The sequence below is a fragment of the Orycteropus afer genome, unplaced genomic scaffold (genome assembly GCF_000298275.1).
Source record: "Orycteropus afer afer isolate SDZICR_OR568_19922 unplaced genomic scaffold, OryAfe1.0 scaffold00300, whole genome shotgun sequence".
Taxonomy (NCBI): Eukaryota; Metazoa; Chordata; class Mammalia; order Tubulidentata; family Orycteropodidae; genus Orycteropus; species Orycteropus afer.
Genome location: NW_006921887.1, coordinates 4,089,063 through 4,113,079, shown reverse-complemented (window position 1 = coordinate 4,113,079; position 24,017 = coordinate 4,089,063). Strand labels below are relative to the sequence as shown.

The 24,017-nt window shown below is 37.5% G+C and overlaps 1 protein-coding gene across 1 annotated transcript in view; it reads left to right on the top strand.

The window, feature by feature from the left end:
- Positions 1–24,017, top strand: part of FYB1 (FYN binding protein 1) — a 169,674-nt gene that overhangs the window by 51,958 nt on the left and 93,699 nt on the right. Inside the window, exon 2 of the mRNA XM_007951587.2 lies at positions 23,126–23,282. Within this exon, the coding sequence (XP_007949778.2) occupies positions 23,126–23,282 (157 nt within the window). The remainder of the gene's footprint in view (positions 1–23,125; positions 23,283–24,017) is intronic.

The window sequence follows — 24,017 nt, the reverse complement described above, 5'->3', positions numbered from 1 at the left end:
TGATGGGCACTTAGGTTGTTTCCATCTGTTTCCTATTGTGAATAGTGCTGCAATGAACATGGGTGTCCATATATCTGTTCATATCTCCTCTCTTATTTCTCTAGGATATATCCCTGGTGGCAAGATTACTACATCATATGATGTTTCTATTTCCAACATTTGAAAGAAATATCATATCATTTTCCACAATGGATGAACAACTTTACAGTCACGGCAGCAGTGTATGAAGGTGCTAGTCCTCTATACCCTAGCCAGCATTTGATATTTTCTGTTTTTGTGAACTTTGTTATTAATAGTGGTATGAGATGACATCTCATTGTTGTTTTGATTTACATCTATCTAGTGGATAATGCTACCATTTGTCTGTCAGTTTGTCCTACTGTAGTGGATTGCAAGTTGCTGATATGCTGGAAGATGCCCCTGGTATTTCAAATACCAGCGGTATCGCCCATGATGGATAGCTTTAGCACAGCTTCCAAATTAAGGCAGATTAGGGAAAAGGACATGGCACACTACTTCTGAAAAAAAATTGTCCACTGAAAACCTTATGAATAGCTGTGGTACATTGTCTGATGCAGAACTGATGTCTTTGAATTATGATGTTGGTGAGGAATATTGAATATAATGTGAACTACCAGAAGAATGAACAAATCTGTCTTGGAAGAAATACATCCAGAATGCTTCTTAGAAGTGAGAATGGTGACTTCATCTCTCATACTTTGCTTATGTTATCAGTAAAGATCAATCTCTGGAGAAGGCTATCATGCTTGGTAAACTAGAGGGTCAGCGAAAAAGAGGAAGACACTCAATGAGATAGATTGACACAGTGACTGCAATAGTAGGACAAACATCAATGACTCTGAGGATAACACAAGACTGGATAGTGTTTCTGTTGTACCTAGGGCTGCTATTGATTGGCACCAATTAAGTGACATCTAACAACAATAACAGTAGCTTTTGACTGTGAGCATTTCTTAAAGTATTCATTGGCCATCTAAATATTTTCTTTGGTGAAGAGTCCGTTCATGTCCTCTGCCCATTTTTAATTGGATTGTTTGGAGGTTTTTTGTTGATGTGTTGAGGTTTTCTATAAAATTTTTAGATTAATCCATGTCTTATATGTCATTGACAAAAATTTTTTCCAAGCTGTAGATTTCCTTTTTACTCCTTTGGTGAAGTTTTTGATATGTATAAGTACATAATTTTACTAGGTTCAGTCATCTATTTTGTCTTCTGGTGTCTGAGTGTTTTTAGTTATGCTTGATAGTATATTTGTACCATATATTAGAGACCCTAAATTACCCCTTACTTTCTCTTTGATTGTCATTGTAGCTTAAGGTTTTACATTTAGGTCTTTTGTCCATCTTGAGTTAGTTTTTGTATATTGTGAGAGATATGAATCTTATTTCCTTTTTCTGCAAATGGGTAGCCAGTATTCCAGCACCATTTCTTAAAGAGACTCTCTTTTCCCCATTCATTGGTTCTTGCTTTTGTCAAAGATCAGTTGTCCATAAGTGGATAAATTTACTTCTCAGTTTTCAGTTTTATCCCATTGGTTGATGTATCTGTCATGGTACCAGTACTAGACTGTTTTGGCTATCATGGCTGTGTAGTAAGATTAGAGAACAAGGAGTGTGAGGCCTCTTATTTTCTACTCCTTAGTAGTGCTTTATTTATCTGAGATCTCTTTCCTTTCCACATTAAGTTGGAGATCAGTTTTTCCATTTCTTTTAAAAAATGATGATGGAATTTTATTCAGATTGCATTATAGCTGTAGATCAGTTTGGGTAGCATTGACGTCTTCACAATGTTAAATCTTCCTATCCATGAATATGGTATATTCTCCCATTTATATAGGTCTGTTTTGGTTTCTTATAATGGTGTAGAATAGGTCTTTTGTGGCTCTGGTTAGATTTATTCAAAGTACTTCATCTTCTGAGTGCTTATTATAAATGGTATTGTTTTCCTGATTTCCTTTTCAGAGTCCTCTTTGTTAGTATAGAGAAATTGACTGATTTTTATATGTTGATCCTGTACCCTGCCACTATGCTGAATCTGTCAGTTAGTCCCAGTAGTTTTCTTGAGCATCTAGGATTTTCTGTGTCAGACCATATCTTCTATATATGTTGTTTTTGTTGTTAGGTGCCTTCAAGTTGGCTCCAACTCATAGTGATCCAATGTACAACAGAACAAAAAACTGCCTGGTCCTGTGCTAGTCTCACAATACTTCCTATACCTAAGCACATTGTTGCAGCCATTGTGTCAGTCCATTTCTTTGAGGGTCTTTCATCTTTTTCATTGACCCTCCACTTTAACAAGCATGATATCCTTCTCCAGGGAATGGTCCCTTCTGACAACATGACCAAAGTGGATGAGATGACATGTGGCTATTCTCACTTCCAAGGAGCATTCCAGCTACACTTTTTCCAGGATAGATTTGTTAGTTCTTCTGGTAGTCCATGCTACTTTCACTATTCTTCTCCAACACCACAACTCAAAAGCATCAACTCTTCTTTGGTCTTCCTTATTCATTGTCCAGATTTCACATGCATATGAGGCAATAGAAAACACCATGGCTTGGGTTAGTTGCCCTTTAATGTTCAAAGAGATGTCTTTGCTCTTCAGCACTTTAAAGAAGTCCTTTGCCACAGATTTGCCCAATGCAATACATTGTCTGATTTCTTGACTGCTGTTTCCACTGCTGTTTTATGGGTGTTGATTGTGGAGCCAAGCAATATGAAATCTTTGACAACCTCAATCTTTTCTCCATTTATTGTGATGATTGTTATTGGTTCAATTGCGAGGATTTACATTTTCTTTATATTGAGGTGTAATCCACACTACAGACTGTAGTCTAATCTTCATCAGTAAATGCTTCAAGTCATCTTCACTTTCAGCAAGCAAGCTTGTGTCATCTACATACTGCACTTTGTTAATTAGTCTTTTTCTAATCCCGATGCCATGTTTTTCTTCATATAGTCCAGCTTCTCAGTTTATTTGTTCAGAATATTGATTGACTAAGTATGGTATAAGGATACAACCCTGATATGCTCCCTTCCCGATTTTAAACCATGCAGTATACCCTTGCTCTGTTTGAACAACAGATTCCTGGTACATGTACAGATTCCTTATGAGCATAGTTACGTGTTCTGGAATTCCCATTCTTCTCAATGTTATCCATAATTTGTTATGATCCCCACAATCAAATGCTTTTGTATAGTCAATAAAACACAAATAAACATCATTCTGGTATTCTTTGCTTTCAGCCAGGATCCATTTGACATCAGCCATGATATCCCTTGTTCCATGTTCTCTTCTGAATCTAGCTTGCATTTCTGGAAATTCTCTGTCAATATACTGCTGCAACCATATATGAATTATAATTGAGTTGAATTGTGCTTGATATTCATAGAGGTAGTTTGGCATCTTTGCCAATTTAAATGTGTTTTATTTCTTTCTCTTGTCTTGTCGCTCTGGCTAGGATTTCCAATATTGAATAGGAGTAGTGATAAAAGACATCCTTGTCTCATTCCCATTCACAAGGGGAATGTTTTCAATCTCTCTCCATTGAGAATAATGTTGGCCATTGATTTTGTGTCTCTGCCCTTAATTATGTTGAGGAATTTCTCTTCTGTTTTGCTGAGCATTTTTATCAATAATGTGTGTTGGATTTTTTTCAAATGCCTTTTCTGCATCAATGGATATGATCATGTGTTTTGTTTTGTTTTCCTTTCTTTTACTTATGTGGTGGATCACACTGATTGTTTTCCTAATGTTGAACCATCCTTTCATACCTGCTATGAATCCCATTTGGTCATGATATATTATTTTTTTGATATATTATTGGATTCTATTAGCTAATATTTTATTGAGAATTTGTACATCTATGTTCATGAGGTATGTTGGTCTATAATTCTCTTTCTTAGTGGTGTTTTTGCCTGGTTTTGATATCAGGGTTATGCTTGCTTCGTAGAACAAGTTTGGGAGTATTCCATCCTTTTGTATGTTGTGGAATGTTTTGAATAGAATTGGTGTCAGGTCTTCTCTGAATATTTGGTAGAATTTACCAGCACAGCCATCTGGGCCAGGACTTTATGTACTGGGAGATTTTGTTTGGTTTGGTTTGGTTTTGTGATCTGTTCAGTTTCTTCTTTTGTGATGTATCAATTCAAATTTTTTTAACTCAGATTATGTTAGTTTAGGTAAGTAGTGTGTTTCTAGAAATCTGTCCATTTCTTCAAGATTTCAAAATTTGTTGAAGTAAAAATCTTCATAGTATTCTGTTATCCTTTTTATTTCAGTTGGTTCTTTTGTGAAATCGCATATTTCATTTCTTATTTGTGTTATTTGCATTCTGGTTTACATTTTAAGGCCTCTCTTTGACTGCTCTGTAGAGTATAAATTGTAGGCAAATAAGAATGAAGCCAAAGGACAAGTTAGGAAGCTATTATAATAGTCCAAGTGAGAGATAATATGTCTTGAACCAGGGTGGTGCTGTGGATGGGAGAGAAGTGGATGCATTTGAAGAGTGTTTCAGAGATAGAGCTGCTAGGATGTGCTCATTTACTACATGTAAGAAAAAAAAGAATGTAAATCATTGTTAAATATGTATTATGTGTTATCTTTACTAATTTACTGTTATGTTTGGACTTCATTCGTACAAGACTAGATGCACAACTATAAATGTGACTGTATGACTCTCATTTAATTTTTATAGTATAGTGAAAGGATTTATTAATTAAGTTTAGTAACTAAAACTTGGTATTATTTGGCGCTGGAAGTTAGAACTTTTAAGAAACCAATGAGATGACATAAATGAGCTAGAGATGTTGTTGTTGTTGTTATGTGCCGTCGAGTTAGCCCCGACTCATAGTGACCCCTCCTTGGGTTTCCGAGGCAGTATCACTACGGAAGTAGGATTGCCCAACCTTCCTTCCGAGGAGTGGCTGGTGGGTTTGAACCACCAGCCATCTGGTTAGCAGGCAAGTGTCTTAGCCACTATGCTACCAGAGCTAGAGATATCTATGTGTAAATGATAAACCTGACTGAGCTCCCAGAGGTTAGGGCAGTATACTTCAATCTGAATCTTCAAACATTCTCAAGAGATCTCGTGTTTTCTGTTTCTTTTATTTTTAACATTTTATTTTGGTTTAGGTGAAAGTTTACAAAGCCAATTAGTTTCCTCTTCAACAATTTATGCATAGATTGTTTCATGACTTTGGTTGCAATTCTTTCAATGTGTCAGTATTCTCCCCACTTCCACTCTGAGTATCACATTTGCATTTGCCCATCTTTCCTGTCCTTCCTTCCTTCTAAATTTTGCTTTTGTGCAAATGCTGCCCTTCGGTCTCATATAATTGAATGTTCTGAACAGTACATTCCTCATGAGTGTTATTATTCACTTTATAGGCCTGCCTATTGTTTAGCTGGGAGCTCTGATAGCATAGTGCCTAAGGCACTTGACTGCTAACCAGAAGGCTGGCAGTCCAAACCCACCAGCCACTCCTCGAAAGGAAGATGGGGCAATCTACTTCCGTAGTGATACTGCCTCGGAAACCCAAGGAAGGCCCGCTATGAGTCAGGTCCGATTCAACGGCACATAACAATAACTACAACAACATTGTTTGCTGTAAAGTGGTCTCCAGGAGTAGGTTCAGCTCTGAGTTTGAAGGGTGTCTTAGGGCCATAGTCTCAGGGGCCAATCTATCAGATCAGTAAGTCTGGTCTTTTTTATTTGAATTTTGTTCTACATTTTTCTCTCACTCCATCCAGGACCTCGATCCTCCAGTTTTTGATACAATTTTTTAAATCTATTTCACTGTTTGGAGCAGTTTTAAGTTTATAGAAAAATTATGCAGAAAGTACGGCAAGTTCCCGTGTACTGCACTCCCCCTGCACGTGGTTTCTCATTTTCTTTCCATCTTGCATTCTTGTGGGACATTTGTTACAATTGATGAACACATATTGATACATTATTATCAACTAAAGTCCATAGTTTACCATAGGATTCACAGTTTGTATTATTCAGTTCTGTGGGTTTTGAGAAGCACTTTATGTCCACCATTATAGTTTCATGGCCCTAGTATCATTTGTACCATGGCTGAATAGTTTCATAGCCCAAAAATGCCCCTTTGCTCCTCCTTTTCACCCCCACCCTCATCCCCTGGCAACACTGATCTTTTCACTGTCTCTTTAGTTTTGCCTTTTCCAGAATGTCATATAGTAGAATTATAGAATATGTAGCATTTTCAGACTGGCATCTTTCACTTAGCAATGTGGGTGAAAAGTTCCACTATGTCTTTTCATGGCTTCGTAGCTCATTTCTTTTTACCACTGAATGATCCTCCATTGTATGGCTGTACCACACTTTATTTATCCATCCGCCTATGGAAGCACATGTCAGTTGCTTCCAGTTTTTGGCAACTATGAATAAAGCTGCTATAAATACTCTTGTGCAGATTTTTATGTGGACATACATTTTCATCTCACTTGTGTAAATACCTAGCAGTATAATTGTTGAATAGATTGGTAAGCTTATGCTTAGCTTTGTTATTTACACAAATTTTTAAATTGTGTTTTTACTTTGGTGAAAATCTAAAATAAGCATATAAGCATACACTTACATTAATTCTCATTAAACTGCATCTTTATTTGCCTCAGACTAATGACAAAAGAGTAAGTGAAGTCCAAACAATGTCAAAGGAACTGTAAAAACAAAGGCTACACCATTATTAAAAAAGATAAATATGGCAGAAAATTAAGTTATCACACAGGATATAGTAGTAGAGCAATGCTAAACTCAAAAGAAGTATTCTTAACTCATTCACTGCCATCGAGTAGAATCTGACTCATAGCAACCCCTCCTTGGGTTTCCGAGGCAGTATTACTACAGAAATAGATTGCCCAACCTTCCTGCTGGGGAGTGGCTAGAGGGTTTGAACCACCAGCTTTCTTGCTAGCAGTCAAATGCCTTAGGCACTACACCACCACAGCTCCCATTCTAGAGTACTATAATTAAAAGTAAAATACAAATATAAATTTAAAAATTTTTTCAAAAAATGTTACCCAACAGTTAAACACATGCTAACAGTTAAACACATTGCAAAAATTTCACAGCACCATAAGAAAACAGAATACAAGTCTAAACAAAGAGCTCTGGTGGCACAGTGCCTAAGGCATTTGACTGCTAACCAGTGAAATGGAATATCCATATTACAGAATGCCATAATTATAAAGAATGAGATAGGCCCAATATATGTAACACAGTATTCAGCATATAGACATGATACTTTTAACCACTTATTTTTATGCATACATATATACATATGTGGGTAAGGCATAGAAAACATTCTGCAAAGACAAACAATGGTTGCCTCTGGGAAGAGGAGGGAAATAGAGAGTAAGGTTCAACATGAAATTCTACTTTATCTGTGGTGTCAAAATTTTTTCAGGAATGTGTTCATATATTATTTGTATAATTAAAAATACTTTTTTATTATTTTTTTAAAAAAAGAAGGGAGGGGAGAGATCATACTTCTAATAGATTAATCCTTAGTTGACTTGACTTCAAAACTTGTGTCCTTCCACTGCACCATACTACCTTTATTTGGCTTTTATACTTTGTTCTGTTTATTGGGTCTTGGTTTATCATTTGCTGTGTTTCTCTGATGGCACAACGGTTACAGCATTTGGCTGCTAACCAAAAGAGCAACGGTTTGAACCCACCAGCCACTCCAGGGGAAAAAGATGAGGCAGTCTGCTTCTGTAGAGATTTACACCATTGGAAACTCTATGGAACAGTTCTACTCTGCCCTATAGAGTCATGGTGAGTTGGAATTGACTCAACAGCAGTGTGTTGCTTGTTTTGTTTATGTTTCCGTAGGTTGTGTAAATGGTTAATGTAACTCATTGCTAACCAAAATGTTGGAGGTTCAAGGTCACCCAAAGATGACTCAGAAGAAAGGCCTGGCAATCTATTTCCGAGAAGTCAGCCATGGAAAACCCTATGGAACACGGATCTACTCTGACACATATGGGGTCGTCACGAGTCAGAGTCAACTCAATGGCAATGGGTTGTCATGTTTCTGTGCTATCTCTTGACTTTAGTTCCCTCCTTGCTTCTACCTAGATATTCCAAAAATCAAAACCAAAAAAACCAAACTCCCTGCCGTCACGTCACATCCAACTCATAGTGACCCTTCCTTGGGTTTCTGAGATGGTATCACTATGGAAGTAGATTGCCTAATCTTCCTCTGAGGAGTGGCTGGTGGGCTTGAACCACCAGCCTTCTGGTTAGCAGTCAAAGTCTTAGGCACGATGCCACCAGAGCCCCATTCCAAAAATAACAACCACAAGAACAGTCATTGTCATAGTAGAAGTTGCAAATATTTAACTGAACTGAGTACCTTCTCTTTACATCCATCTGTCTCTATAGTTGTGCTTCTTATATATACACGGTGCTGCTATATATAAGTGCGATATATAAGCAGGGCAGCTCCACTTTCTCTACTTCTGGTTCTCATCCTCTTTCCCCAGCTCATTATGACTGCCTAGTCCAGTGGTCTAACTTATTGTTGATGGCTGCTGTCCAGTCAACTCTGACTGCTGACAACCCTACATGTACAGAGTAGAACTGCACGCTGTGGAGTTTTCAAGCTGTGCCTGTTCAGAAGCTGAGCCCCAGCCCCTTCTTTCAAGGCACCTACTGGGTGGTTTTTAGTAGTGCTTAAACGTTTGTACCAGCCAGGCACTCCTACCCCTTTCAAAACCTCATAGTTTTAGCTGGGAAAGATTGGCTTCCTGGATGAATGTCTGAGCAGATAAATTCCCTTAATAAATATTTTCTTTATGGTGCTTCATCTCCCTTTACTTAAAAAAAAAAAAAAGATTCTTTAACAAATTAATATAATCCACACATGTGCTTTGCTTGTGTGAAGGGTGGTTTTGTTTTGTTTACTTCCAGTCCAGTTTGCAGTTGACTCCTAATCATTGAACCACATGGGGTTTTCAATGGTTGATTTTTCAGAAGTACATCATCAGGGCTTTCTTCCAAGACACTTCTAGGTGGACTAGTTGAAAAGGCTTCAACTTTTCTATTAGCAGCTGAGCATTCATACCCCCCAGGGACTCCTTTGTTTGCTTAGTTGCCAACATTTAACAATTGAAAAATCTCATAGAAAAATAGAGACTCATTCTTTACATATTAGCAGTGAGCTAGAGTCTGGTAATTGGTCACCTCCTTTCAATAAGGCACTCATCTGTTCTCCAGAATTGCCTACTCCTAACCCACTGTGTGAATGTGCCTGCTTGCCTGACTCTGGTAGACAGTTCAGTTTGTAGCATCTTCTTTCATTACTCCTCTATTTGCCCCTATCCCTTTGGCTAAGATTTTAATTTAGTCACATCTGTGTTTATTCCTTCTCTGCTCATAAATGTTTTGTTTCTGGGTTATATTAGTTTCATTTCAAAAGTAAATCAATCAATCAGAAAAGAACAAATATTGTATGATCTCACATATATGAAATACCTAGAACAGGGAAATATTTAGAGGCCAAAGTTTATTAGTGGTGACCTGGGCCAACAAGTAAACCGGGACTCAGTACTTTGGAAGCATTGAGCTTCTGTTCATGGTGATAGAAAATTTGACAGTGGATGTTGATGATGTTTACACAACATGGTCATGTAATCTGTATCACTAAATTGTACACATAAAAAATGTTGAATTGTCAAATGTATTATACATATTTTCACAACAATAAAAAAGTATTCTCAAAGAATTTCTTCATATGGATTTATATTTTCCAAAATATTTACTAGTCTCTCTACAAAGGCAACAGTTAATCTGAGGATATTCTTAAACCTTGAGGTCTAGTGCTTTCTTTGTTCTTATATGTTATTGCTGTATTTTTCACAAATTACACATACTTTCTATATTTGTTTGCCAACTGCCCCCCCAGATAGGTTTCTAAATACACTATACTAATTTTTCTTTTTTAAACAATGTGAAAAAATTAGCATAACAGTGCTTACGAAAATACCTCAGCGGTGGTGGTTGGCAAACAAGAGTAGAGGGACCTGTTATTTGTGAAAATGTACCATACTGACTTTTAAAATAAAATTTATTTTAGCACTTAAAGAAATACAGTTATTCTTTTCTACTTAAATATGCTGTGTTTTATAGTAGAAAAGATGTACCCTGTAAAGTATGAGTGTATGTCAAAGAACTCTACTTACATACTGATTTATTTTTCAAGTAATACTTGGAATTCTTAAAAATAGTCAAACTCTTATAAAATCATTGCTTACTGTGCATTTCATGTTATTTTATAAATTGAAAGATAAAAAATAATTTATGAAAACAATTTACATTTAATGATCACATATAATTGAATAGCCAACCGTTTTTGGGAAATTTTAAGAATTAAAAAAAATCATTGAATCTAAATGTTAAATCAAAAGTTGAAGTTAGGTCTGAGATGGAGAACTGGAGAAATTTAAAATAGAGATCAAAGCCTTTCTTTACTTATTTTCCTCTCCTTGATCATCAGCTTTGTTTTTATCTCTTTACCTCCATCCCAATTTCTGCTTCGCTTGTCTGCAAGCCCTAGTGTTTCAGTATTACTTTTCTTTCCATTCTGATGGACTATTCTGAGCTTGCCAACATTTTCTTGGTAGCTTGCCTTCAAAGCAAAAGATTTCTTACTAATATAGTTACAGTACTTTGTTTTCAACCAAACTAGTTTTCAAAATTCCCCATCCACCATGGTTTATAAATCCTTTGAAGATAAGAACACATGACTTTGAATTAGGCCAAGGAAAAATTCCACAAAACTAGTTTTTCTAAACCTGTGAACCAGAGGTTTCAAGTCATTATGTCTGAAGGTTACTGAAAGTCTTCTGAGAAATTTTAAGATACTTTATTGTAAATACCAATATCTATTTATATGCCAGTATTGTGTAGCAGCTCTGATGGCAAAGCATTTGGCTTTCAAAAAGTCAGCAGTTTGAATCTACAAGCCACTCTATGGGAAAAAGATGAGGCAGTCTGCTTCCATAAAGATTTAAAGCTGTGGAAACCCTATGTGGCAGTTCTACTCTGTCCTATCGGGTCTCAATGACTTGGAATTAACTCGATGGCAGTGGGTTTTTATTGTGTATGATATTCTACATTAAGTTAAGTACCTATCATAAAAGAGGTAACATTCATTTTTCCAGCTAGTTAACTAAATAAGTTGCTTTATGTCTAACATTCTTTATAAAAAGGAGCCAGCCAAATGAACAGATAGAAATGTCATAAGTATATGAAAAGATCACCAACTTCACTTATAAACATAGAAATGAAAATTAAAATGTGATATCATTTTTTACTCAGCAGAATTGCCAAGGCTGAAATATTATGATAATGCACAATGTTAGTAAGGTTATGGGAAAGCATAACCTGTACTAGAAGACACATGAATTGGTAAAATCTCATTAAGTAACATTATTTACCAAAACGTTTTAATGCTCTGTTCTTTTGATTTAGCAGTTCTACTTCCTGTGAACTTATCCCATAGTAACCAGAGTTATACTTGTGGTTGAAAACATAAATCCAAAACTATTTTTATAAGTATAACTACATGGTCTAAAATATTAAAAGATAAGGAATAACTTACAGTTCCTTAAAAGGTTAAACATAGAATTACCTAGCAATTCACTCGTAGGGTACACACGAGAGAAATGTCCACAAAAGACTTGTGCAAAAATGTTCGTAGCAACATTATTTATATTAGCCAAAAGAGTGGAAACAACCCAGAGGCCCATCACCTGATCCATGGATAAACAAAATGTGGTGTCTTCATTCAACGGAATACTATTTAGCCATAAAAAGGAATGAAGTACTGCCATATGCTACAATGTGAAGGAACCACAAAATCACCTAAATGAAAGAAGCTAGTCATAAAAGACTATATATTTTACGGTTCTATGAATATTATATGTCCAGAGTAGGCTAATCTGTAGAAGTGGAAAGTAAATTAATGGTTTCCTAAGATGGAGAAGGGAGGTGAAAGGACATGGGGGAGATGGAGAACAACTACTAATAGGTACAGAGTTTAATTTTGGGGTGATGCCTACATTCTAAAATTAGATTATAGTGCTGGTTATCCAACAGTAAAGATACTAAAAGCATTGTATTGTGCACTTTAAACCACTTTATTTATGTAAATTATATATCAATAAATTTGGTTTCAGGGAGCTCTGGTAGCATAGTGCCTAAGGCACTTGATTGCCAACCAGAATGCTGGCAGTTCAAACCTACCAGCTACTCCTTGGAAGGAAGGTTGGCCAGTCTACTTCCCCAGTGATACCGCCTAGGAAACCCAAGGAGAGGTTGCCATGAGTCGTCTCCAACTCACGGGCAAATAACAACAACAACAAATTTGGTTTTAAAAAGAAATAGCCTAAATGTGCATCGGTAATAAGACTGATCAAATAAATAATAATAAACCCATAAAATGGAGAATTCTGTAGCTATGAAAAAAATTGATTGCTTTATATGTGCCAATATAGAATGACCTCTTTTTTAAAACTATGTTAAAAGCAAAGCACAGAATAATATGTGTGCCATGGTCCCAGTTGTCTGAAAACTGCATAGATTGCTTCTCGAAATATACCTAAGAGACTGATGTCAATGATTGTTTTCGGATGGGGACTGGGAGATGGGGGGTGAAACTCTTTTCAGTGTACCCTCTTGTATTTTCTTAAATGTTTAATTATGTTTATATTTCTTATGGAATTTGTTTTTTTAAAACTAGTTTTGGTTTTTTTCTAGTGCAAAAAAGAATAAAAGAAAATTCAAATTAATAAAACATTAAATATCCTTTAACACTTTCAATGTATGATACATGTAAAATGTTATGGGACATACATACATGTTGACAGTGTAGACCTGACCATAAAAGTTCATGTTTAATTGGGGAAAAAAAGAATAGATAAATGAAAAGTAATTTATAATCATATTTAATAAAGGTAGCTAGTGTAAGAAACCACATTCTGTGTACAAATGAAGGACAGCTCTTTCAGCTGCGTTTGGCTGCATGATTGTTAAAACCAAGGAATAGTAGTGCAGCCATACTACACTTCCAAAGTGCTGGTGGCTCTTCAAAAACTTGCTTTCTGAATGGTCAGATGTGCAGCAGTTAGTACATTGTTTCAAGCACAAGTGGCAGTTTCGAAAACATGAAAAAAAAAAAAAAGTTCTGAGACTTTGATTATCCCAGTGCAGCATGGTTTGTACAGAATACAACAGCACTAGGTTCTAGCACAATTCATTAATTGCTAAGCAGGTGCATGTATTGTTTCTAATTTTCACAACTGTCCTGCAAGCTGGGAATCCGTGGTCTTATTTTGTAAGCAGGTAATATAAAACGTAGGGAAGCAAAATACAGTGTGCAGTGGCCTACAGCTCTTGCTAGTTGAGACTAGTAGTCAAATCCAGATCTGAGTGACTCCAACATAAGTATTCTTTCTACCAAATCATTCAGCTTCCCATTTTGAAATGTGACTCTCATTTGTTTGGGAGCTAAGAAAGTGAAAGTGGTATTTGGTTGTTTTGATACCTAATGGGATGAATGTAAGGATTTAGAGTTAAACTTCTTGATTCTTATTCCGTTTTAAGATACCCTATGAGAACCATGGAGCGAGCATGATTGGATTAAGGGAAAGATGTTTTCTGTAGTTGAAGAACATCAACTTTAGTGTATTAATTATGCTACCAGATCAAGTAATATTGTGTTGTTGTTGTTATGTGCCATCGAGTTGGACCCGACTCATAGCGACCCCTCCTTGGGTTTCTGAGGCAGTATCACTGTGGAAGTAGATTGCCCCATCTTCCTTCCGAGGAGTGGCTGGTGGGTTTGAACCGCCAGCCTTCTGGTTAGCAGTCAAGTGCCTTAGGCACTAAGCTACCAGAGCTCCTCAAGTAATACTATGAGGGGTAAAACCATTTAAGATCTACGATGTGTAAGGTGTTTTATGGGTAGCACCTCATTTAATCTGCAAGGTTATATGTAGCCATCTCACAAATGAGAAAATAAAGACCCTGAGAAGTCAAGCAATTTTCCCAAGGCCCCATATTAAGTAATAAAAAAAAAAAAAAAAAAAAAAAATTGAAGGCTAATGTAAGAGTGATGGAGTGTGAATTAAACTCAAGTGTCCCTTTCATATTGGGCCTTTTCTAGAGATATAGAAGTGGAGCATATAGGCACTTGTTCAAAGGAGTGTGTCTGTGAAGGGAATGTGATAAATCAGGTAGTAGCTAGACAGGTACAATAGCAAGAAAATGTTGCTGTATTTCTTTAAAGTAGAGATGGCCAAACTATGTTTAGGTTGGAAGGTGCCATCTTAAAGGATGAAACATAAAGTCCAGAGCACGTACCAAAAACAAAAAATAAACAAACAAAAAAAAAACCTAACTTCCATCCGGTCAATTCCAACTCATAGCAACCCCCTTTGGGTTTCCAAGGTGGTAAATCTTTATAGAAGTAGATTGCCCACTCTTCCTTCCATGGAGTGACTGGTGGGTTTGAACCACCAACCTTCTGGTTAGCAGTCAAATGTCTTAGGCACTATGCCACCAGAGCTCCTTAGTAATTGCTTAATAAATATTTTTTGCTTGATATAAGTGAAAGAGGTAGTAATCAGTGGAGCAGCGTCTATAAGGAAGTGATGGGAATTGAGAATACCAGTTAGTATTGGCCAGGAGGAATGGCATTTTTCCAGAGAATCAGGGGCAAAGGAAATGAAGCAGAATAAAGATATAAGGAAATTTTAAGTTAGAATAAAAGGTAAATAGGGTTGGTCAAGTGGAATGATCTCTATGTGCTTACTAAAATAAGTGAAGTCATCCGTGGAGAATGAAGAAGGCAAGAGTGGGGACAAGGGAGTATGAGGAGGTTTGAAACATTTTGACAAATGTGTTACAATTTTGTGAGACTCTATTTGGAGAAAGAATATGTTCAGCCAGGTGTCAGTGAATTTGTATGGACATGCAACTGTAAAAGTTTCCATTAAGTGTGTGTCTAGATTATCCTACCTGTTACTTAGAGTAGAGGAGCTCTGGTGACATAGTGCCTAAGACATTTGACAGCTAACTAGAGGGCTGGCAGTTCAAACCCACCAGCCACTCCTTGCAAGGAAGATTGGGCAATCTACTTCAGTAGAGCTACTGCCTCAGAAACCCAAGGAGGGGTGGCTGTGAGTCAAATGGACTCCACGGCAGTGGGTACTTGGAGTAGAGTTCACCAGTCCAGACTCTGAAAGTGCTGTAAGGATTTCTAGAGCTTTTCCTCCTGTTAATACTAGGCAATAGCTGTATCCCTATTAAGTCTAAATTCTCAGTTGTCATTGAACTGGCTAAATTGTGGGGAGGCATTTAACTCTCAAATAAATTAATTAATTTCCCAAAAAATAATTCCCAAATAAACTTATATAAATGACTTCCAAATTTAAGTAAGGATATTCAGTAGTGAATTCATCTGTGGCTCCTGTCATCCTTCTGTGATCATCTTTTGTCATTATACAATGCTTCCTACTCTTAAAGGTGCTGCCAGACCTAATAGCACAGTTAATCCTAAACCCCTGTGAAGTAGCTGGAATCACATTATTCCCATTTGACAGATGAAGGAACTAAATCACGTGGAAGTTGACTGACTTTCCGAGGACAAACAGCTCTTTGAATTTATGCAAACCTTAAGATTTTCTGATGGTTGGCCCAATTCTAAGACATCCCAACAAAACCATAATTAGAAATACCTGGGCTCGGCTCAGTTTTCTATGATCATTGGGGTCAATAAGTTATAATTTCTTTGGTTTTGTAAAGGAATCCATAGATTAGAAATTGAGAACACTGATCCTAGATCCTCCTGAGACCCTTTTGGACATGAAGGCTACAAGTACAATTTTAGTCAAAAATCACAGCAGAATTTCTGGTCTAGACTACTTAAACTCCCTTAGATCTTTCTACTGTAAGAGTAGTAAGGCAATGTCTACAACTGGTATTTTGATTGGCCAAAAGATCTAAAGTGTAAAGTTAGTAAAATGATACCATTTTATTTCTTAATATATAAGTACATCTCCATGCTGGTTGTGTCTCCCCCACTTTTCCCCTTCCCCTTTTCTCCCCAATGTTTCTTCCCTCCCTTTCAATTTTATTTTTCTGTTTGTAGAATTTTAGATCCTGGCCAAATCACCACTTTGAGCAGCCCGCATTTCAATGAGCCTGGAGCCTTTGTCCAGGGCAGGGCCAGATAACGGTTGGGCACACTCTCACAGTTAGTATGCCTCTCCTAGTCATTTCCTCCTGTTAAAATGACCTGGGTCACACCCATCAGGGAGTGCCTGAAGCAGGGTGACTTAACTTGTACAAGGCCTGTTCTGAACTTCCAAAATTAAGAAAATGACATTTCAGATTGAGGGTTGTTAACTTCCTAAATCACTGATACTCTAATACATTCCACAATTTCTCCCATCATCCCCATCCGTCCCCCATTTTCTCTCTAACTAGCATGGACAGTTCCTCTGATACAAGTACAGTCCTGTCTGTTTTATTTTTGTTCAACCGCTTACCTGACTTACCAGAATGCCCAGTATATCCTTTTTGAAGCCTTACTACTTACTATGTCAGTAGTAAACTCCTTAATCTGTCTTGGAGCGAGGGTGGGCAGTAGGTTGCAAATCCATTTAATGAGCTCTCTACTGCTAAATTGTGCTGTAGTTCCAGTATTTTAAATCCATTGACCACCTAGACAATCCCCCTTGAGCCTTGGGAAGTAAGATTCGTAACTAGTTCAAGTTTTACATGTTAGCTCCCAAATTTCAAATTCCCTATTCTTAATGCCAATTAAACTCTAAGCTTGTTATTCTTTCTCCTTATTTGATTTCATTTCTGCTAAGTGCTTTCATGACTTCCTTCAAATTCCTAATTCTGATTATTGGGAATCTTTCTTTTTCCTGCCAGTACACATCAATCACCCATCTTTAGAATCCCATTCGTCATTTGTTTCTGCATGCCTATATTCTAGCTACCTAATTTCCAAGGTAAAATTCTGAAGTATCATATATTTAGCATCCAAAATACTACTTGTGTGAATATCTTCATACCGTCTCCAGAACTAGTTGTGCCCTACATGAGACTGAAAACAGTCCTACAATAAGAGCAAAGGTACAAGTCAGAAAAGTTGGATTTACACTTAGACCTTAGGAAAGTGTGTTAGTATATTGGTTTGAATTTACCAATAATTTCCATCTTATTACCTCGAGAAACAGCAGAGCATGAAGAAAGGACATAGACATAATAAGAAGCTGATTAGGGTTCAAATTCTGGCTTGAGTTTGAACTCCACCTCTATTACTTACTAACTCTCTAAACTTGGGAAATTTCTTAACTATCAAATGAAAACAAGACAATTATACTCCATCAGGTTGTGTTATAAAGGCTAAATGACTTTTCATTTGTAAAATACCTAATATGGTGCTTGCCAAAAAGTAAGGGATTGACTAATGTTGTTTACAATGTTGCTAAGCAGAAACAGCAGAGTCTGGTTGAAATTAAAAGTTAAAAGCTTTTGTGGATTCCCAGTTTGCAAATTGGGAATCACAAGGTTCAGCAGAAGTCAATTTTCCTTGACTTTTTACAATAATGAACTAATAGAATATTCTGTACAAGTTACTTTTGATTCTAAATCAAGTTTTGGCCTCAAACCACAGCATAGCTTCCAATCTTATATTGGGAGCCCTGATTTAATATGGAGAGTTTGGTGGTGCAGTGCCTAAGACATTTGACTACTAACCAGAAGGTTGGCGGTTCAAACCCACCAGCCACTCTGGCTCTGTGGAAAGAGATGGGGGAATCTATTTCAGCAAAGATTTATTGCCATGGAAACCCAATGGAAGTTGCTGTGAGTCAGAATTGACTCAATGGCACTTGGGTTTTTTTGTTGTTTGTTTGTTTCTTGTTTACTGTGTATCATTTATCTCAGAAATTTCCTATCTATTTGTTGTTTCTGCTTCTACTCTACTCATTTTATAATAATTCAATATTTATCCCCTTCCTTTCTTCACAACAAATTTTTTTTTGAGAATTCTAATTTACTAATTATATTTTAGGAGCTCTGGTAGCATAGTGCCTAAAGCACTTGACTGCTAACCAGAAGGCTGGTGGTTCAAACCCACAAGCCAGTCCTCGGAAGGAAGATCGGGCAATCTACTTCCGTAGTGATACTGCCTCGGAAACCCGAGGACGGGTCGCTATGAATCGGGTCTGACTCAACGGCACATAACAACAAAAACTGTATTTTAGTATACTTTATCAAGTCCAGTTTGAGATTAACATCTCTCCCCTAGAAAAACAAAGATTTTCTTTCCTTAGAATTATTTTATATGCAAATACAGTCCTTGGAATATTTGAAAATGACCAGATACTTTGCAAGGCAAAATATTTTACAACTAAACACCAATGTAACTGCTTGAACAATTTCTCTTAGAAAGATCAGCACGAGGCTGGTCCCCATGAGGCGGAGGTCAAAGATGTCCCAAATGTCCAAACTACCATGCCACTCCATCATCTCAGACATTAACCCCTCCTCCTCCTCCCAGTAATTTCCCCAGTCTTAGGGTTCTGAATTTCGCTGTAACGCCTCACAGAACTCACAGACACCCAAGGGTTCATCTCACGTAGTGGTGGTGGAGGCTGGCAGGCTGGCGAGTCCCAGGTCCGTGAGTAGGTCTGGCGGATCCTCCCAACTCTCGGGGTTAGATGAACCTCGATCAGCAGATCAGACGGCGGCTGCTGTCCCAAATCCAGGGGTGAGATGACGATAAGCCAAGGATCAAAGCTGGAGCAAGAGGCAAGCGAATCTTCCCAGGAGATTCGTAGGTAAAACCCTCCGGGAAGCTAAGGGTGGTGATTTTTTTTATACCCTCCAGCAAGGCAGGACTCAAGATACATTCCACTTGTGTTGTCCCAACAGAATTAACCTAAATCCCATCACAGAGTCGATTGCCAGTCATTGTAGGGAATGACTACTACCAGCTGCCCAGCCAAGTTGATACCTGACCTTAACTACCACACCACCCCAAACAGGCATGGATAATGGGATTTACGAAACACCACAGAATGGAGGACAATGGCTAGAAGGGCCACTTCAAGCAATTCACTGCAGTAACATAAAGTCTTTAGCAGATGCTCTTCAAGCTTGATGTGGAACAAGACATTCAAATAATTTGTTTCATGTCATTGTTAGCTAACATTGAGTTGGCCCAGCCTGACTCCTTGCACCCCTATGCTTTACAGAGTAGAACATACCCCTAGGGTTTTCTTGACTATAATCTTCACAAAAGCAGTTTTCCAGGGCGTTCATCCACAGAGCCACTGAGTGAGTTCAACTCCCTGCTGAGAATTTGCATTTTCATCCCAGATACACTGAATCAGAATCTACATTTTAATAAGATTCTTACAAGCTCTAAGAATTACCCGTACATCTTGTTAAAATGTAGATTTTGATTCAGCATATCTAGGGTGGAAATGCAAATTCTCAGCAGGAGGTTACATTGGAATTAATTGGTTCAAAGCCCTAGGTCAAATGCCAACCTTTAGGTTAGCAGATGGCCTTACTTGTACCACCCAGACTCTTTAAATTAGTTTAGTGTCTCATTGAGCCTTTTGCTTATCTTTGACAACTTTCCAAATGCAATCTTAAAAATCAGCCAGTCTCTCTCCATCTCTCAGCCTTACTTTCTTCTGGTCTTGCTGCCAGCAGCTCCAGGGGAACCCCCTTCTATTTCCAAGACAAGTGAGAAAGAAAGCAGACCCTTTTCCTAGTTGCTCAAGTTATAATAACTAAAGAAATAATAGATGCTAGGCAGGCACAGCTGCAGGAGTCTACCATTGATACTGCATGGGAAAGTCTCATTGCTACCACATGGGGAAGTCCTACATAAAGGAAAGAAACACGACTTTCAGGGTAAGTCAGGTTTTTAGTATTTCCAGTTCAAAGGACTGATCATTCTCCAAACCTGGCTTATAGTTTTTCACCTTCAGGCCTTAACATACTCTCATGCCTCCTGCTTCTTTACCACATTATGAAAAATACAACAAATGGTTAATAAGCATTTTCTACTTCCATTTGGGTAAGAATTTATTAAAATCCACTCATAGAAGCTTTTTTTAGGGGGGTGGGTACAGCTCAATAGCTCTATTTATGAATCTACAATATTTATAAATTGAAAATAAGATGTCATTTTTCATTCATCAAATTTACTAACGTTTTAGTGTTTATTCTGTTATAAAGAAAGCATTTCAAATCAGTAAGTAATAGTTTATTAAACAAATGATGCTAGGATATTTGGTAAATAATTTAGGAACAACAAACATAAAATTAGACCCCTACCTCACACCAAACGCCAAAATACTTTACTAATAATGAGTTAAATGAAAAAACGAAGGCATTGAGAATTGGGAGAAAATACAGATTGGTAATTACCTTCACTCAGGGTAGGGAAGGCCTTCCTAAAGGTAACTTGTATGACAGAAAGTACACATAAAAGGACTGATTAGTTGAACTAGAGGAAAAATAGCAAGTCCAATACATCAAAAAATATATATATATATTTTATTTGTCACAAAAATTAATTGGACAAAACATGTCTAACATAAATGTAATGAGTTTTATTTTTTTATATATCAGATTTTGAGAGAAGCTAATTCTCTTTGCCCCAAAACCTCCAAAATATTACTATTAAAAGAGAAGATGAGCAATACACGTGAGAATGCACCTGGCAAAGAGTGTCACAAATCAGTGCAGGAACTGAGTAAATTTAAAAAATCTATTAAGAGGAGCACTGTGGCAGTGAGAAGAGAAAATGAAAAGAGAGGGCACTATTTCTAACAATTACCATGTTGTTGTTGTTGTTGTTGTTATGTGCCATCAAGTTGGACCCAACTCATAGCGACCCCTCCTTGGGTTTCCGAGGCAGTATCACTATGGAAGTAGATTGCCCAAACTTCCTTCTGAGTAGTGGCTGGTGGGTTTGAACTGCCAGCCTTCTGGTTAGCAGTCAAGTCCCTAGCCACTATGCTACCAGAGCTCCCTCAATTACCATAGGTACAAAATTTTGAAAAGAGAGAAAAAAATAATTAAGAAGCTTTTTGTGCAATATTCTGTGTAAAACCCTGTCATTGCTCCCTTAAGGAAAGTTACACTAAAGTACTATGTTTTTTTCAAGAGTCTTAAAAAAATAAGTTTTATTGGTTGTAGTCTGTTTTGGTTTTTTACATATACTCAGGCAAAGATAGAAGCCAAAGAAGCCAAAATGTATTTGATTTGGAGACATGTAAGAGACAATAAGATTTATATCCTGTGTATTAGGCTGGGTTCTCTAGAGAAGCAAAACCAGTAAAGCTTATATAGAGAGAGAAAGAGAAATTTATCTTAGGAAAATGGCTCACACACTTAAAGAAGCTGGCAAGTCCCAAGATCTTGGATCAAATGTCAAGTTGGATCAAACAGAAGCTGCAGGGGCTGATGAGCTCAAGGTTGGCAGGCAGTATACTGGCTGTTGACTCCAACGAATGACAAATCCAAGATCTCCACACTGAATGGTGGATTGTTCACTCATGGACAGTTGTACACAGCACAACAGGATCCTGATCCACAGAAGAGTGTTTCTTTTCCCCAGGATTATCCATAAATATATTGGAAGCAGGCCAATTGGAAACTAAAATATTCCCAGGTTCTACTGGTGAACTGAATTGCTTATCTCTGTTATCTCACTTCCTTACTTTGACCCTCTTCTTCACTGTCATTCCTCCATTCACTTTCTGATTTCCTATATCGTGCTTTGAATTACACATGTTGCCTATGTTCACTGACTGTGAATGGAGTTTGTAAATTTTATACTCCTTCTTTGGTGGTATCTTTTTGAGAGGAAAAGGGGATGCCATCTTAAAAACTAGGGAAACTCCCTTCCAACAGATTGGCTTCTCAAAACATGTACATCCGATCCCATCATGAGAATAACCCACATCACAATTGCTTAACCACACAGGACTGTGGTCCAGCCAAGTTGACACACAGCTCCAACTATCACATCCTGTTATAGATTGAATTGTGACCCCTAAAAAATGTGTCAGCTTGGCTCAGTATTCTGTAATCATACTATGTGTTGTAAATCCTAACCTCTGTGATATTAATGAGGTGGGATACAATCTGCAGAGTTAAGTTGTATCTTGAGTCGATCTTTCTGAGATACAAAAGAGATTAAAGAAGAGAGCAGAGAAGGAAGGACCTATGACCACCATGAAAAAAGAGGTGGTAATGGATCAGGATACTTTGGACCCAGGGTCCCTGTGCTGAAAAACTCCTAGACCCAAGGGAAGACTGATGACAAGTACCTTCCCCCAGAGGCAACAGAAAAAGGCTTCCTCTCAAGCTGATGCCCTGAATTCAAAATTCTAGCCTCCTAAACTGTAAGAGAATGAATTTCTGTTTGTTAAAGCCAACTGCTTGTGATATTTCTGTTATAGCAACACTGGATAACTAAGACATAACCTACATAAAGAGGTTTTATAAATCAATAAGAAAATAAAAATGGTACAAAAAAGTAAGCAAAAAGTTTTAATAGATGATAAAATTAACAAGAAAAATTATCATAATTGTTTTAAAAATTGACCTTATTAATGATCAAAGAAATGTAAAATTAAACAAAATGTTTTTAAGATGGCATCCCCTTTTCCTCTCAAAAAGATACCACCAAAGAAGGAGTATAAAATTTACACACTCCATTCACAGTCAGTGAACATAGGCAACATGTGTAATTCAAAGCACAATATAGGAAATCAGAAAGTGAATGGAGGAATGACAGTGAAGAAGAGGGTCAAAGTAAGGAAGTGAGATAGCAGAGACAAGCAATTCAGTTCACCAGTAGAACCTGGGAATATTTTAGTTTCCAGCAATGTCATGGTGTTTCAACCTAGGATGCATTTCTAACATTTTATATTCAAAACCCTCATCCCTGTATACCTAGAACAGCTAGTTCTTGTATTTTTAAGATTTGTCTTAACTTACAGTATTTTTTGCTTCATTTCTTAGGTGCCAGCAAAGGCCCAACATCTCACTCAACAACTTCCCTACCACCACCTCCACCACCCCATCCAGCCAGCCAACCACCGTTGCCAGCATCTCATCCAACACAACCACCAGTTCCAAGCCTACCTCCCAGAAACATTAAACCTACCCACGATTTAAAGTAAGTAAACAAGTGTCTGGCCATTTCTATAGGTGAGAAGATTTTCAAACTGTTTTTCTGAGTGCTGAGTATTTCACAGTAAATTGTCTGGGCCCCTAAGATAAGGCAGATGGCCGAGAGAAGAGCTTGCTGAGCAGAAAAGCTCCAATCCCTTTTTTAGACTAAGCTACCCTTATTTATCTATCTTATGTTGTTTCTCATTAAAATTTCATTTGAACAAAACCTCCATTGCTTTAATACAAAGTTCTAAAGCTTTCTTCAAGTCAGCACCACCACCACCAAAACCATCTCCTCCATCGTCACCATCACCCCACTGCCTCACTATTATCATCATTACTACCACCACCACGATTATACTTTACAACTGCCTATGATGTGCTAAGGAGTTCTGGTGATGTAGTGCCTAAGGCATTTGACTGCTCACCAGAAGGCTGGCAGTTCAAACCCACTAGCCACTCCTCAGAATGAAGATTGTAGAGATAAAATCCACTTCTGTCTAGATTAAATAAATAAATAAATAAATAACTTGCTGCCATCAAGATACCACCTCAGAAACCCAAGGAGGGGTCATTGTGAGTCAGAACCAACTCAACAGCACTGAGTTTGGTTTTTGGTTTTATGATGTGCAAAGCCACTCCCCACGGCTGGCGGTTCAAACCCACCAGCCACTCCTCGGAAGGAAGGTTGGGCAATCCTACTTCCATAGTGATACTGCCTCGGAAACCCAAGGAGGGG